An 18,676-nucleotide genomic window follows, 5' to 3' on the forward strand; every position below is an offset into this window, starting at 1 on the left:
GAGACGCTTTGGTTCGCTGGTTTTTATGGCCGTTGAGAGTTTTTGCGGATTTAAATTTAAAATTCGCGGGTTTGGTCTTAATGGGCCAGATAGGGATGGGAATTAGGTTCGATATAGCGAATAACAGTCTTGGCCCACAACAGGTGTATATGTAATTAAATGCAATTTTATGGTTATTTTCTTTCTCTCTCTCTCTGTTCACGAGTCGCCATTTCGTTTAATCTGTAATTTTTTGTCATAAAAATTTTAAATGTTATCCAAGATAAAGAAATATTTCAGAAATTATTTTATTTTTATCCAAAATATATAATTTTAAAAAACGAGGTCGTTTTACTTGTAAAAATAGTTTTTTGTAATATTTAATTAAACGTGGAGGAGGTTTCTCCAAATATTCCAATATAGTAGAAAATATATTTTTGTCCATTTCAAGATATCTGAAATTCTCATAATTCACCCTTTTATTGTATATAAAAATGTTGCAGATATGGAATCAAAGAAAGCTGGGCCCACCATGCTAACAGCCGTCTTTGTACAACCACCAGGTCTCCTAGTACTATAACATACTTTTGTTTATACCTTGCCCTTCATCTTTCTTTTATTCTTTTTTTCTTTTTCTTTTTTTGTTCTTTCAATCCTATTTTGCTATTGTTTTGCTGTTTTAGCTGGTTTGTTATTAAATTCTATCTGGTTAATTAAGTCAACTTGGTTATTTAATTAATCCGATCACATCCAGATGTGACTAATAATCCAATTAATCTGGATAACATCTAATCGAGTTAACTCTAATAAATTTTATAAAAAAATAAAATAATATCATTTTATATAAAATAATTGACTCAATAATACAATAATTTTGATGATAAACCAAGTTAGGTCTCGAATAAGGTCTGACAACTATGTTGTGTTATTTTTTTTATTTTGATTTCTAATTAATTATACTAAATATTAAGGTTAGCACTGTTCACACACACACACAAATCATCATAGATGGCCCTGTTTATTTTTTGACAATTCATTTTGGTTCTCAAAGTTTTATTTTAGATGATTTGTTTCAAATTTAAGGTCAATTGCTTATGATTTCTTAATCGATGGTGAAATTAAAAAATAAAAACCAAAATAAAAAAGCGTCAAACATGAGTAACCTACTAGAAGTTTCGAAAAAGATATACTTTAGTCCTCTAGCTTTAAAAATAACACAAATTATACGTTTTTGGTGCCTCAATATTTTTCAAATTCAATTATGGTATACAAATTTATTTTTGTTATTTTTCAATTCCTGATCGAGACAAGAGAGGGGGGTTGCCAGATTCAGATGGTAGAGGGAGAAAAATATTGTTGACATCGATTTAGATCACAAAAACTGGTTGATGTTGGGTCAGATTGTTTCATTTAATGAGAAGAATTCATATTCGGTGTATTTTACATTTAAAGTTCGTGACAAAACAGATCTGAGCTCGATTCATATTAGGTGTATTTTACATTTAAAGTTTGTGACAAAAAAACTTGTGTATATAACATTTTCCCAAAGTGTTTTGTAGGTGTTTTGGGTCAAAATGGATTGAAAAACAAGTTTTTTTGGTAAAAAAAAACTTAAGTTGTGTTTTTTCGACTACTATAGTATCCGAAATCTTGACAAATTAGACGACGTGTAATCTGCCTCAACATGTGACGTGTCACATGAATTTTTTTCTATTTTTTTTAAATCAATGATTTTTTTATATGGTTTTTTTCTCTAAATGTTTTTTATATTTATATTTATATTTATATTAATACTCATTCTCTATTTCATTTTGTTTAGAGAATATCTTTTAAAAGACGATTTTTTTTTGTTATGCATTTAAATTTTGATGAGTTTTTCTAATTCATCTATATTTTTTTTCTTTTGTACTGATGAACTTTATAATAAAAAAAATTATTTTCAGATAATATTTTTAATATATGCAGCCTTGCATAGTGTTTTTTTCCTTTCCTTTTATTCAATCAATTTAATTTTTGTCTCTATTTCTATTATTGTTTGCTTGAATAAAAAAAGTTATTTTAAAAAACAAACTTAGCAAACACAACTGGGTAAATGTCTCAGCTTGTGAGATTAAATATCTTGATCTACATGTGTCTCTCAATTTTTCTATTTTTATTTTTAGTTATCGTTTATGGTTTTTTTTTTCATTTATTAACATACATAGTTCTTAATTTATTTGATTACTTGTATGCACAATTTTTTTTATTCTCACTTGAATTTATTTTAACTACAAAAAAGTGTTGAAAAAGTCTGTGTATATAAAAAATTTATTTGAAAAAAAAATATTTGACCCGCGGCAAAACATGTGTCAAATATCTATTAAAAACTAAAGGGTATGGGAAACTATTGTCCACCTACACTCATTGCAGTGTGGATTACAATAGTAATCCACAGTGTTTTGTTTTTTTTATTTTATTTGTTTTATTGAATTTTTGTTATGATTTTTGTTTCAAATTTGTTTTTGTCAATTTCATCTTTAAATATCTGAGTGGTTGAGAATTTGACTTTGTAATTTGTTTCTTCTTACTTTGTACTTCTTTAAGGTTAATGTGGTTTGCAAGTTTGTCAAAGCAACTCGGGTTGCCCCGGTTTACGGGTTTGGCAGGGTGTCTTTCTTTCTTTAATTGAATTTAACTTTTTTATAGTTTATTTTTTTCTCATATAGTTAAAAAAAATAGTATTCTAGAAAAGTCACGTTATTAAACTTTATAAAGTAACCAAAATTAAAGGGTGTAGGGAAACCATTGTTCACTCACATCTATTGCATTGTGGATTACAGTGTTTTGCTTCTTCTTTTGTTTTTGTTAAGATTTTTTTTAAAAAAATAGTTTTAGAGAAAAGTCATGTTATTAAACTTTATAAAATCCATGGACCTATTCACAAGTTTGATTGGTTGACCTAGTTCGTGGGTTTGGAGAGTTTTATTTTTTATTTTTTATTTTTTTATTTTTTTATTTCATCTTTAGATATTGAGTTAATTATAAATTCAATTTCATAATTGGTTTCATTTTGTTTTCTATGAGGTTATCGTGGTCTAAAAAATCTAGGTATTATGTTGGTGTTTGATTTTGATATTGTCTATTTTTGTTATTATATAGTTAAATAAAAAATAGTTTCAAAAGGAAAAATTAAAATCTCAGTGGAGTCCATAACTCGATTTACAGGTTTAACGTGATAGTTCAAGTTACCCGATTCATAGGTTTGACGAGTTTGCCCACTGACAAAATATGTTTTTGTTTGTCCTTTAATTATTTTTAATTATTTTTTTATTTCATCCATCAATATTAAATTGGTTGAAAAATAAACCGCATAATTTATTTTTGTTTGCTTTCTATAAGGTTATCATTGTCTCAAATAAGTGTTTATTTTCAGGTCGTTGTTCGATTTTGTGAGCTTTTATTTTTATCATAAAATAAAATAAAATAAAAATATTTTATAAATTTTTTTTATTAAACCTAATAGATCTATGACCCGAGTTACGGGGGGACTGGGGTCGAATCAATATGTCATTGTCTCAATATTTAAAAAAAAATATTGTCTTGAATGAATTTTTTAAAAAAATTAAGTCATTTTTTTACTTATCATCAAGGTTACATTTGAACTTATAAAATCAATTTCAATTAAGTCACGCTAACTCTCACAAAGTTTAATTGAAAACTCGAGTTAGACTGAGTGCTAAATTGTAAGGTTTCAAAATTAACCCGCTTCATCAGCTTTGCTAACAATCAAAAAAATCTTTGTACTTTTAACATTTATTTTTATATTTTAAAAAAAATCTAATCCACGACAAAACACGAGTCCATTAACTAGTTTTTTTATTATTATTAACACGGGTGTCCAGACCAGCTTGCGCGCACCTCGACTAATCCCACGGGCCCTGAAGTCAATGACCATGTAAGCTTACAAATGGCCCTGAGGTTTGTGAGACTCGAACCGGTGACCTTTAGGGAGCAAATTTAAAATCTGTCCAATTAAACTACACCCCTTAGGGTTAACTAGTTTTTATTCTATGGGATATTGGGAGTGCATTGAAACATCCTGATATGCTACAAATAATCTCCAAAGCTACTACAACACATTTAGTTATACTTTAAATTCAATTTTCCTCGAGTAAAAACTAGAAATAACAGCAAATTGGATCAAAATAACCATCCCAATTTCCGGTTTTTGTGTTTGCTTTATTTAAATGAAAGCCTGGCTGAGGTTAGTGGTTGAAGGCAATAAGATTCGACTTACTAACCAGCCTCATGTCCATCAGAGAAGCAAGATGGAAACAGAAATAAAAGCAGGAAAGTAGTCTCATTAGCGATTCACGTCAAGCATATGCGGCATGTACTGTCCTTAATGGCAATGAGCTTGTCAAACATGGGATCAAACACGGTCAACAACATAACATAGAACAGAGATTATTGATCCAATCAGACTTTACAGCAGGCATACAAAATCCTCATTGATGTTCGTGGAAGAAGTACAAAAGTTTCAAATCAAAATTATCCTGATCCGAGCATCAAGCGACCATAGAATGGGACGGATCACAAAGACTTTCCACGAAACTAATGGGAAAAATAACCAGGCCAAGTTTCATATAGATGATGTCCATGCATGCTTGGAATTCACTTAAACCCTTGGAGGCGTGAGGAGACGGTCCTTGCCAGACAGCCTCGTGCCAACCTTGAATCACAAAACGCACTCTTCTCCTTTATCAGAGAAACAATAGCAAAGTCTGGAGTCTGGAATTGCTTAACTTCAGAATTTACAAATTGCAACTAAAACAACAACAATCAAAGAATATTGCATGGTGAAGACAGACTTTGAATATGTGAAAGCAGCGACAAGTGACTGAGCTGACAGGCATTACTATACCCCCACCCACGACGGATCACCATATCCTCAGGAAAACATTTCAATTGCAGAACATTTCTATATCACCATCAGATGTCACAACCACACTACCAAAAGGAAACTCGCAATCATGACTCCAACAAAACACTCTTGTCCATCACATTATAAAATATCAAAGTGCACTTGAAACAAGTCTATGACACTGTTAAGTTTAGCTGTTCAAACACATATTTACAATACATTTTCTGTCAGCTATATTTTTAGGTTTCTCTGTTGGGTTTCAGGCCATATACAAAATAGTTATTTGATTTGGTTTCTTTCCCATGAAAAGACGCACATGACTAGAGGAGAGTGACCGCCGAGGTGAAGAGCCCATGAACTTCTACGTGTTTATTTATTGCTTAAATAACAAAATATTAACAAGAACATGAAAGGCCACAAACTTTCCAACTCTCTCTGTTACTCAAGGAATCTAACTAAATATTGACAAGGATTTGAAACAATGATCCAGAAATAAATTATACACCTCTAATGAATCTCTATCAAAAATTATAAGAAATTACTTACAGAATTTTTCCTCCTCTACTTTCATGGATAACGCATTCTGTTGATACATATCAATCTAGTGAATGCTCCAATATTGAATCAGATGGGAACTTGTAAGTCGAATCCAGGGGTGTCGTATTATTTCGGCCAACTGCTACTTTGTTATCATGGTTAAGGAAAAAAAACAAAAAGAAAAGGAAACAAAAATCTGTACAAAGATCCACAGCCAAAACTCCACACACCCCTTTACCAGCAGGATCTGTGCAGGTAAACCAGCTACCACGAATAAAAAAAAGAGTGGGTATAAGACCTGGAAAGTCGCTAACCAAAACTGCCAGATTGATGAAAGGTTAATGCGGCAGAGGCAAACAAAAAAAAATAACCTTTCTCCCCTCTAAATGTCACAGCACTCCTGTTAGAAACCCACTGGAGAGGCTAATGACAAAAAGTCACTGCCACTGATAAAAGAAACACCAGACTGTTCCAGCAAAAACAATGTGAAGTCTATAACTGAATTCTTTGGATTCAGAGGATGCAGACTGCAAGCTGAAGGGGCTGGCAAATTCGTATCATCTCATATGTGGTTTTTTCGTTCTACCCATCACCATTTAAGTCCTCAGAAGAAGCTTTTATCGCCTCAGCATTCATTAGAGCAACCACAGCCTTGTGAATTGCAAGATCTGCCCTGTAAAGCAATCTTTGTGCCCTTTCTCTCTTGATATTAGCCATATTGAGTGCATGCTTAGCTGCACCAGAAGCATCACGCAACCTGAATTCATCAAGATCTGAACCATTTAACTGTTCAAGGCCATGTCTCACATTAAAATCTATCTGGTGATGCTGCTGACTAGGCCAGTCAGAGAAACTTGCATTCCACCGATGAAATCCATTTCCCTGATCCATCATTCTCTGGTTATATAAAGCAGCCATCTGAGTACCATAGGGAGACACACAGGTCCCAAGTTTCTTTGACTTGGTCCTGCGAAGTTTCTGGAGATGATTTCTATCAGACCTATCACCTGTCATTGAGAAATATCTAGGGGCACAAGCATCTTGTGGTGAGAAGAACCTGGGTGATATCCGAGGCAATGGGGAATCATCAAAAGATTCATTGTTATGTATTGGATATATAGTCTTTTCATCTCCAGAAGCAAAGCCATTTATTCTTCTTCCTAGGAAAACAAATATAATATGATTAAGGTGAAAGTTGAGAAGCACATTAAGGAACGGAAATGGAGAAAATATCAATGGGTAAAAAAAGTTACCATAAGGATGAAAGCCATCATGATCTCCTGCAAAAGAATTGCTTTTTCCAGCAACTGAAAATTTCCTGTGTGACCTTTGTTTTGATCCCTTGTTAGGCACTTCCAAACCCCGAGGTTTCAAACAGAAAGCATACATGGGTGGCTTGTCTTCGAGTGCAACCTTCCCATGGCATCCACTGGGGAGGCTTGTGCTGCTTCTTTCCATTGCTTGCTCCCACTCCCTCAATTGCTGCTGATACCTTTCCCAGAGTGGTGGCTGCATAAAAAGCATAGTTGCACATCTTGTCATGCCAAAAAATATGTTTAACAGAAAACATATCAGCATATAAATGGCGCATACAAGAACACAGCATATTAAAAGATAAACCAAGTTTGACAAAGTTACATGCTGGACCATAAGATTAGAGAACTGCCTGGTCAAATTGAAGTAAAATGATACATTTTTTATTCCATTAATACAGATGTGAATAGTGGTCATGCAACAGTTGGTCATTGAATAATTCAACAGAAGACTAAACTCTCGGTCCATTAATACAGATGTGAATAGCGGAAACAATAGTTTCCTATCTGTGCACGATACAGTTTATCTTTCCCTTTGAAACTCTCTCCGGGCTCATTTATCCCAGCTGTTTTTTTTTTCTAGACCCTATATCATAGGTATATATGCTGCTTCATCAATATTTAGCTCCTTTCCTAAGCTAATATGTAACTTGACTGGGATTATTTAATCAAGACAAATGAGCTGAGATTTTTTACTAGACCATAAATCATAGGTCCATATGCTGCTTCATCAATATTTAGCTCCTGATCTAAGCTAACATGTAACTTGACTAGGATTATTTATCAAGAAACTTGTCCTTCATCTAATTCTTACTCATCTGTTTCAATGAGTAATTGAACAACCAAACTATAGCTCCAAAGGCTCCTTTACACCAAACTTGTCTTGTTTCCTCCCTTTTAAATTCATACAAGCATGACTTTTCTTCATATCTTGGATTTATAAAATACAATGCTTTATTGTTAACAACCTCAAGATCATGATTATTTCATCAGAACCAAATACTTAAACTTCTACCAAGAAAACAGGCAAATCTTCATAACCTTATGCTGAACCAAAAATTATGTCAACCATAGCTCAAACACAAAAAAAAATAACGGAAAATAAACAGCAATTTCAGAAGGTACCTGGAGATGACGGATCAGAGGCATTCTCTTCCTCTGCCTCTTATGCTGCCAATATTCATGGATGATTTTGATGGCTCCTGTGGGCCCTATTCCAGCCATAAGTTTCATTATTTCATCAGATGTAAACTGGTCCCGCTGTTGAGAATATGCAGCCTTCTCAAACATGTCCATCGCCTTCTCAAACATTTCTTCTGAAATCTGCCGTGAACTACTGTTGACTTCTGGAGAACTTCGATTTTTCAGCATCCACTTTTCATCATCACTATCCATATCATATAACACCCTTGATGGATTCAAAGCCAACTCAACATCTGTTTCCAGCTGCTGAAAGTACTTAAAACCCCGGAAAAATGGTGCTTCTATTCCATTATCATCATTTTCCTCTATCAGGCAGACCCCAGGAATAGGAATGTTTTTAACTGATGCAGCTCGCATGTTCCGATTGTAGCATTCTTCATGCATCTCTTTAAAAAGAACCCACTGACTCCTATCAGGAAATTCCAATGTCCATTCTTTTCCTCCTTTCCACATCATAGCATGTGTAAACCGATTTGTTGACCCAGTTTGCAGAAACTGATGTGCCTTGTATGAATACTTTGTAGTTCCTGAAAGCTTAATACCAAGCCTCCACTCATTATGATCGAAAAGCTCTAGTACAACCTGCACCCCACATTCTCTCCATCCTTTGTCACCATTTGTAATCAACACATTTGCATCACAAGACAACAACTCTAAGTTTCTTTCAGAACCCCTGGAAATGTCTGAAGTCCTCTTCTCAGTGGCTGTCCTGATTCGTTTATGTGAAAACCCTTTCTGCTGTTGTCCTCTATTCCTCGGGCTGTAATCAAAACCTCCTAAAGGCAATGTATAAGAAACATGTGTCCGTGGCTTCTTAGGTCCATTACCAAAATTGTTTTGAAGAAAGTCAGTCCTTCCATCAGACCACCCAAAAGATGCAGAACTACTTCTATTTCGATACCAGGTACTTCTGCGAGCAGTAGGGTTTGGGCTGGGAATAATGCCACCATTCATATTCCATGACAGATCAGAGGACCGTTGAACACTGTGTAATTCCTTATTAACATGCTGGTTCAAATTAACTGATGGAATTTCAACCGTAATACCCTTCAGAAGAGTACGAGAACCAGGATCAGTCCCATCAACTGTTTGTGACTCTGGTTTAGCACGAGATATGCATCCATCAAAGTCAGCACCCATCGACAAAGCTTTAAAATCATTACCAGGAGTACCATCTAAATATTCTTTGGAGCAGTCCTCTACACTAGAACAGCTGTCAGCCAGCAAACCACTGGATTTTTCTGGATGCTCTATTGAATCGTGATCCAGAAAGTTAATGTGCATCATACTATGTTCCATAAGCATCTTCAGATGCAAACCCAAAAAGAAAGTAGGAGCAGCAGTAAAAGAAAGCGCAAATGAAGGTAAATATCTGTGATTTTTATCAGACTTAGAGGAAGACAGATTAGCATTAACACAAGTAGATTCTCTGGAGAACCCCACGAGACCGATGCTCTCTCTAGACCTCCTATGCGAGACCTGATTAACAAAAAATATCATAGCAGTTAATAACAATCCTGAAAGAAAAAAAAAAAACACCGTGCAGCCATTCAGAATTGCAGTGCAAAGGATTGCACAGTTGTCCCAAACAAGGGTAACTATGCTGCAGCAATTGGTCTCATCAGATTAATGATTACAATAATCAAAACAAAAATGAACATAAAATAATGTAACAGGACAAAAAAAGCCACACGACACGTATGTAGAGAATAAGAGAAAACACGGAGGGAAAAACATCACGAAAAGGAATTTATTTTCCAGGGAAAAATCTGGAAGCAAAAGTAAAAGCTGCAAGTCATCTTCAAAAGCATATTTAACTATATAAGGTTAAAGTACCTTATTTAAGGTGGCATCACTGCAGGCCCAAGGACTAAGGAGCTGATTCATTCCACATTGCAAGGCCTTCACATTATCATAAGTGCATTCAGACAGAGGTAATTGCCTAGAAAGCAAGCAATGCTTTTTGAGCTTATGGTCCAGGTATATCCACTTTGAATTCTCTACTTCAGAGAAGTTGTGGAATGCAAAGGCAAACTGCTTTCTGAAATCTTGAATGCAAGAGAATTTGAACCTGATTGAAGTTATTGGCAACTGGAAGTCAGCACATTTCCCCTGCTGCTCATTAGGTTGATAAAATATTGTCAAGACCAGGAAAACAAAAGCTACAGCCTCTTTCAAGCAACCTTCAAACAGGAGAAACCTCAATCCAACCCCATTATCGACAAAAAGCATCTCTAAATGAATCCTTGGCCATGTAGTCATAAGCATACCATACTGAAGCAGTGCCATAGCATGGATCAACCAAACAATTTCTGAGCCAAATGAGTAGTGACGGGGGACAGAAGGCAATAGGAAGCTTAACTTGAACCTGAACCATCTTGGTTCTATGGCAGAAATATTTAATCTCAGCAACCCTGCTTTATTAGTTGACCATAAAGGATCAAAAGCATCCAACCTATCCAAATCCTCATCAGGATTCAATCTTCCAAGAGAAGTATCATGCTCTTCCAAAGCCCCAGAATTAACAGTATGATGCACCAGAGATCTAACAGATTCTGCTACACTAGCAGAAATATGAACACCCTTGGATTCATGACACAACACATTGCTTGTCTCGCGGAACCGCTTCCTGTAATAAACAATAGGGAGCTTACTACCTTTGGGGTAAACAGGCTTCTCCATCACAGGCAAACCACTCCTTCCATCAGTGGCGACACTCTCTGATGAAGCAGAATTACTACATAACTTGCCTCTATCCCTGTTTAGGGAAGACAGTGGTGTCCTAGTAGAAGATAGATAAGAAGTTTTCTGTTTCTTCAAGGCACAAAGAGGAGAAGATTTGACTCTATGAGTAGATCGAGCCAACCACGAGATGATAGGCTCTGAGTCCATATAAGCCCCTTCATAGCTATCATCCTCTGTCATCAGGTCCCTCTTTTCTTTTCTAGACATCAGTTTTTCCTTTCCCCCATTGGAGCACTTGTTTCTTGTCACTGACCTTTTCCTTCTGGTCTTAGCTGGAACTTCACAAGGGAGCATCAAGAGTTTAAATCTTTCATTTTGGAGATTAATCCATTCCTCATCCCGGTCATCATATTTTACATGATGAAGCTTCCTATCTTTGTCATAGTCACCAACAAGACCATGATACCAACTCTGGTCCAAAGGCCAAAAGACCTTTATTCTCCGGTTGAGAACCCAATGTGCATCCAAGTCCCCAGAGAAAATTTCATAATAATGGCGCCGTTTCCTCGTGTTACCCTTCTCTTTGTTCTGTTTCCTAGGTCGTAATACTCTACCATCAGTATCAACAGATGAAGATTCAGATCCAGAGACATAGCTAGACTCACGAGCAGCAAATTCTTGGAAACCATCTTTAGATGGTGAGGCTGAGGCTTTGCTGTTTGAAGAAAAACCCGTGCAGCTTGGATCAAATCGTGATGATAGCATCATTGCTGCATTCTCTTCAAGATTCTCCTCATCCTCATCGTGCAAAACATCACTGATCTTTATAGAAGCATCAACTGATGGGTCAGCCTCCTTGGTTCTTTTCTTGTTAGACACCATATCCTTTTTTTTCCTACTCCGCTTCCTCAGTGACTTTTTCAGAGATGAATCCCCATTATTAACAACCAAAGGGCAATTGTCAGACTTCTTCAACAATGAATCTCTTTTTGTAGCAACTGAATGATCATCATGCCTGTCTTCTTCCTTCAAATGCCTACTTGCATCCAATTCACCATTTCTATTTTCTTTCAAATCATCAGAACCTTTCTTCTGTTTAGCCTTTGAATGCTCAACCTGCTTAGCTTTACCTTCACCAGTTAACTTGCTAGCCTGATCCACATCACCCACTACACTAACCAAAATCACCACTGCCTTCGACTCCTGACTGCCATTCTCAACCCCTTTACCCTCATCTTCACCGGTTAACTTATCAGCCTGGTCAGCATTGCCCACTTCCCTGCCAAACCCTCTTGCCAGCTTGCCCCCTTCACTACCATTGTCCACCTTCCTTCGCCCCACAAAACCCCGTTTTCGCCTAGGAATTTTAACAGCCCCGTCTTCCAAGGGTAACGAAGCACCACTAAACCCATTACTATCAGCCAGTCTCTGAATCAACCCAGTCCTCGGGTCCTTCAAACCTGAACTCAAACTCCCATTATACACTTCCTTTAAACTCTTACTATAGCTACTGTTAACATTCTTAAAACTACTAATGCAAACCTCCTTTCTACTCTTCTTGTTTTTATGTCCCTTCTCATCATCACCTATACCACCACCCTTCCGCTTCAAATTATTACTATTTTGATACCATTTTGAATTTTTAGTTTCATAGAGACTCTTGAGATCCAAGGATCTCGACTTCTTAGGAATTCCCACTCCATGAGACTTTCCTACTCTATTTTCCATCAATCCAAACACCAAAAACCAAAATCCCTTATTTTCAAATCCCAATCATGCATTTTCAGATCTGTAAAAAAAAACAAAAACCACACCAAATGACCAAAATTACCCTCTAAATTACCAAAATTCAAGCATTAGCACACCAAACAAAACAATCAAGGCCTTATTATCACCAACTAACCCAGAATTGACCAAATAACATCCAAAGGGACAAAATAAAAAACGTACCTGGATTGAAATACTGCGAGAATTCGATTTCTCGAGAGAAATATGAAGATCACGTGCATGGAACATGGATCAGTATGTGAATCTATGAATTGCGAATTAAAACCCTAACCGAATTGTTGAATTTAGTCACTAATTTTTCGATAATTTGAGGGATTTGTTTTTTGGTTAACGTGGGAAACAGAGAGGAGCTAGGGTTTCTTTTGGTTTCACGAGAAGAGGGGTTTTGATTCGAAAATAAAAAGAAAATAAAATTAAAATAGTGACAAGAATAGAAAATATTTCCAGTCCTTTCGATTATGCTACGTGGAATAATTCAAAACGTCAGATACTAAACCCTCAATTATTTATCATCCGTACGATTAATAAATAAAATCGGCGGTGAAGATGAGCTGTTTGACACGTGGAGAGGTAGGATTTTAAATTGGTGAGAGAGGAGCGGTAGTTAAGCGGCTCGGTTTTTGCTAGATTTGTATATTTTCGCAAGATAAAACTAATAGCTTTAATTTACTATTCCTTTTATTTGTTTGTTAACTATTCTTCGTGTCATTTATATAAGCTTATTTATTTATTTTTGTATTTTAAAAATATTTTAAAAAAATAAAATTTTTAATTTTTTTAAAAATATATTTTTAATGTATTAATATCAAAAATAAATTTTAAAAATAAAAAAATATTATTAAATCAAACACACTTTAAAAAAATAGTCCTTAACACAATATAAACTCAAAATATCGAGAACGCCATCAGGATTTTTTTATTTATGAGGCGCCATTAAGGAAACTAGAGAGCTAACGCAATGGAGAAAATAGGTGGATGTGTACTCTCGCTTAATTGGAGTGAAGCGTGGATTTGATGGAGGAAGAGCTTGAAGCCTTGATTGGATAGAAGAGGTAGAGGCTGGAAGAGCCAGATACGTGGATTATGTATTCGGGGAAAATAAGTGGAATACTTTTAGAAATAAAGGTTGCTAGTTCTGTTGCAGTTCAAGTTCTGTTTTTTCAATTAAAATGTTATGTTTTGGTTCAGAGTATTTCATCATGTGTGTGTATATATATTCAAAGTATCAATTAAACAAATATAATTTAAATTTAAATTCAAGAATAAATTAATTTAAAATTATACAATTCAAATTTTAAACAAGAGTAAAAAAAGTAAGAGTTGAATTAATATAATCTTATTGACTCGATGAGTCAAAATACAACTTGAATAATTAGTAAAAATATAGTTTAACTAAAAAAAATCAAGATAACATCTTTTTTAAAAATATATATTAAGAAGACAACATATTGGATCGACCCGGTTCAACTTGGGTTAACATTTCACCTTTCAAATTCACGACCCGGGTCAAGAGACTATGATAACCTCAAATTAAGCAAATAAAAAAAAATAAAGCTCAATTCTCAATAAACTCATTATTGAATAATGAAATTGGAAAAGTTTAATTTAAAAAAAGAACGCGATAAAATGACCTAAGTTTACTCGGGTTATGAGATTAGGATAATTTCATAGAAAACAAACCGAAACAAACGACAAAACTTAATTTATAATCAACCAAATGTTGAAAATATTGAACGATAAAACTAAAAAAAAATAATTCAAATAATAGACAAAAAAAACTCGAGTTAATTGTGTTAATCCGTCAAACTCGTGATTTTGATTATGAGAATGAGATAACCATAAAAAAACAAACTACAATAAATTATGAAGTCTAGTATCCAGTAAACAAGGTGCTGGAGGGTGAAATTAGAGAACAAACATATATTTATTTTAAAAAAAAAAAAAAAGCAAACAAAATACGCTATTTGGCTGGAACAGGACGGCTATAATGGAACTGGAACATTCCGATTGTAATTTGGGTAGAATTTCCAAATCAGACCGAGATTTTCAAGTGAGATGAAATCTATTTTAGTTTGTTCTGTTTTTTGAACTGGATGACATATAATGATAATTCCATACAAAACTGAATGGAATTGACAACATTGTTAGATATTAGAAATTTCATTTCTTGTAAATTTTTATGGATTTATTTATTTATTTTTGCAATTTTGTAGTCACGCTCATTGCATCATGTTTTTAGATAATAACGAGATTGATGACCAGCGTTAGGTCACCGATCAGATCAAATTTTTGCTAATATAAAAAAAGATATTCAAGCGATGGTAGTGCCTTTAAAGAAGCAAAAAAATAAACTCAGTTAATTTAATAACATAATTAAAAAAAAAACAAGCAACAACGATACATAGATCAAACAAAAAAATAGCAATACTTAATTAAAAAAAAACAAGTTGCTAATACCATACATGAGATGAGAAGAAAAAAAAGCCCAACAGAGTCTCATTATCGCTTCATCATGAACAATGTCGTGCCATCAGAAAGAGTTCACTAAGATGGTTTTAACGCCACTATGAAAGATTGTACGACAACATTGAAAGAAATTGCATGCGCTGGTAGAACAATGACTTGAAAAACAAACTAAACAAAATATCATGAAGTTAACATTTCATGCTTATATTTACTCAATTAATTTAATTTAATTTAAAAATATTTTTTAAAAAATCAAAATTTATTAAAAGAACAAAAAATAAAAATACTCGAGATAATTTAATTCATTTTCAAAATCATTAAAATAGAACTCATTGACACAACATATAAAGGGGGGCGAGTTAAAAATTTATTTTAACCTAAAGCATCTATAATACATCATAAAAATCTAACCAAACCATATATAAACTTCAAAATACCTCAAAAGCATCTAAAAAATCAAAATCAACAAAAAATAAATAAAACGAAAGCTGGTTTCATTTTTCAATATTGTTTATAGAAAAAAAACCTATTACTATTTAACTTCTCTCGTCAAATAGAACTCATTAACACCAATAACAACGAGTTTTTTATATGAAAAGATATCAAACCAACTACTTTTTTTCTCTTCTCATGGTTTTCAAGCGACTTTCTCTTTATTCTCTCTAAATAGAGGATTGAAATATAAAGAAAATAAATTTTTTGACTTAATTTGAAATTGCAAGTAATATAAGTACCATAAAGATATAAAAGGGAAATTACAAGGACAAAAAAAGAACTTTTCTTCCTGTTTTATACCGGCCATGAGGTTTTTTTTTTTTTTACATTTCGATCCTTTTTTTTTAATCTCCTTAACACATTTTTTTTCATATTGGCTATTAATTTAGGAATAGAGGCTGCAATTAAAAATAGAAACTTTAAGGATCAAATTAAAAAAAAAAAACATTAATGATACTATAGTGAAAAGGCTTATCGTTTTTATATATTATACAATAGTCACCTAGCTTGGTCTAGATGGTTATATGTAATTATTTTAGGTGGTTATATTACTCAATTGTATCATATAACGAGTGTTTTTTTTTCTTCTGAATTCAATGAAAATTTTTTCAAAAAACTTTATTTTTTCTAGTTTGTTTATGATTTTTATTATTTGTTTTTAAGGCTTTCTAGTTTATTTAGGTTAGTTTTTGGATTTATTTAAAAAACTATAAACTTATTAGAGAGAGGTAAACTATTTGAAAATGAAATATTTAATAATTTTATTTTTTTTTGTATTTATTGTTTGTTTTGTATTATTTTTATTTACCTCGCAACGTCTTCTCATTTTAGAGAGACCTTCTGGATGCCACCATAGATTTGGTATTTTGTTGGTTCTCGTTAATGCCTTTCACGGGGAAAAAAGAAGAAGAAGAAGAGAGAAGCTAAAAAAGAATGACAGCTAGAAATGTCTGGTATTTCTTTTTATTTGATAATAAAGGTATTCTCAAGTTAACTTATGATAAAAATTGTTTGAGAGTATGGTTTGATTGTTTTTAAAGTGTTTTTACGCAGAAATGTATTAAAATAATATATTTTTTTTATTTTTTAAAAATTATTTTTGATATCAGCGCATCAAAATGATATAAAAATACTAAAAAAATATTAATTTAAAGCAAAGAAAAAAATAAAAAAATTTTAAATTTTTTTAAAAATATTTTTTAAACGTAAAAACAAATAGGATGTTCCGAGAGATTTTAAAAGCACACCCTCCACATCGATATGATTCTCTTAAAGAAACAAAAAATATTGATGATGGGCTAGTGTTTGAATCTAAAATTTTTAAAAAAGAAACGAACATTCCTAACCATAATAGAAATTTCTTGAAGCTATCTAGAGGTTTAATAAAACTATTTATTATCTCTAAAAAAAAAAAATTTCAAATGTATTCTTTCAAAAATTTTAGATAAAACCCCACGTGATCTTGTTTATGCTTAGCCAATGAAGAAGGCAATAAATCAAACATTGTTCGTTCGAGACACCTGATACTAGTTAAAAAGGTATCTTGTATCAAACCTTGTTTTCATATGCAGTGAAGTTAAATACTAATTGTCAGAGTCTATTTTACCTGCTATTTATTGTGGATCAAATAAATATTTAATTACTTGATTAGATGAATGTTTTGATAAAAAAATCTTAATTTGTTAAAGAGACATTAACAAAGTTTAGATTTGTCAAATTAACCGGATCGAATAACTTTTATATAATTTAATATTTAATTTGAATTAAATAAAAAATCAGGTGAAAAAATTTTAAAATTAACCTGTAAACTAAGTTTAACAACAACAACAAACAACTTTCAATAATACAGACACGTTTTATTTTTACATTTAGTTTTATTTTCTTTTATTTGAGCTGTAACGCATCACGACCTTATTTATAAACTAGTTGCTTACCAACTAAAGAAAACAACACGCAATTCGTCCACCATGATTATTTATTTTGTTCAGCTGCCACAATAATTCTGGTGTTAATTATCACTGATAATGCTGGTGACGTTTCAAGACATTATATTGAATACTTACTTGAAGCAATAACTTGACAAAAGGATGCAACTATATTTATTATGTGTTATTCTGTTTATTTTTATATTTTAAAAGTATTTTTAAAAAAAATTAAATTTTTTTAAATTAATATTTTTTTAGTATTTTCAGATTATTTTGATGTGCTGATATCAAAAATAATTTTTAAAAAATAAAAAATATTATTTTAATATATTTCTGAATGAAAAATATTTTGAAAAACAACCGTAACTATACGATTAATAACTTGATAAATGGATATTAAACTATTTTATAGAAAAAGCATAAAAAACTGTACATCCAGAGGGAGAAAAAATGAAAGAAAAGATGACATGGATTTAGAAATGAATGACAACGAACACAAGGAATTAAAAGCACCTTGGTATTTTGAAAACTTACAGAAAAAGAAACAAGCTAGTAACTGTTCTTTAAAACGACGACGTAATTATTTTTCTTAATTACTTATCACCGTTAAAATTAAATACTTCCACTTTAAAAAGCTTATTTTCTCTCTCTTAGATATACTAAAAACTAGAAAATCACTCTCACGCATTACGTAGGAAACACTAACAATTAACAAACGTAACATGGGCATCAAACTCTAAATATAAATTTAAAGGTTTATCTTATTAGGCAGAAATGGAGCACATAAATTCAGTTCAAGAAGACAAAATATAATGATAGATTATAAATATTATTTATAATTAAGAAGGAGTCGATATTAATATTCAAAAAGAAAAAATATCATAAATTAAGTATTAAATAAAATTTACAAAGAAAAATAAAGAAAAAATAGATGAAAAAGAGCATATCTAATATTGAAAAAATATAGATAATAAGCAGGGAATATATAATATACAGTAACCGATTTTATTTAAAAAAAATCTCGACATTAAAGTTTTATTACCTTTTTTTTATAGGATTTTGTGTTATATAGATATAAATTTCTTTATATTATTGATTTTTTAAAATAATAAACATTTTTGTTTTATAAAATCCTTGAATAAATACAAGTATTGATGAATCAGCATCATTTAAATACGTGTCTTTGAACAGATAATATTTTTATCCTAAATACATAAAAAAGAATATCCAAATTTCAATAAAATGACCTTCTAAGGAGTTTTTGAAAATAATTTTCTTAGTCGACATTCTGTAGTGTAATTTCTCATTTTGCTTTTTCCCCCCCTATAATCCTGGCTATGGAAACCGTTATAAAGAGTGTTTAGCTCAAGTTAAATTTATAA

The 18,676-nt window shown here is 32.4% G+C and overlaps 1 protein-coding gene across 1 annotated transcript; it reads right to left on the reverse strand.

Moving 5' to 3' along the window:
- Nucleotides 1-5,225: 5,225 nt before the first annotated feature.
- On the reverse strand, nt 5,226-12,812 carry LOC7495738 (uncharacterized). Its single transcript, XM_024602760.2, has 5 exons — nt 12,571-12,812; nt 9,772-12,409; nt 7,858-9,414; nt 6,673-6,928; nt 5,226-6,579 (listed from the first exon to the last, which is right to left on the reverse strand). The coding sequence occupies exons 2-5, from the start codon at nt 12,346-12,348 to the stop codon at nt 6,002-6,004; spliced, it is 4,968 nt and encodes a 1,655-aa protein (XP_024458528.2). The 5' UTR covers nt 12,349-12,409; nt 12,571-12,812; the 3' UTR covers nt 5,226-6,001.
- Nucleotides 12,813-18,676: the final 5,864 nt, after the last annotated feature.

Source organism: Populus trichocarpa, chromosome 6 (genome assembly GCF_000002775.5).
Source record: "Populus trichocarpa isolate Nisqually-1 chromosome 6, P.trichocarpa_v4.1, whole genome shotgun sequence".
NCBI lineage: Eukaryota > Viridiplantae > Streptophyta > Magnoliopsida > Malpighiales > Salicaceae > Populus > Populus trichocarpa.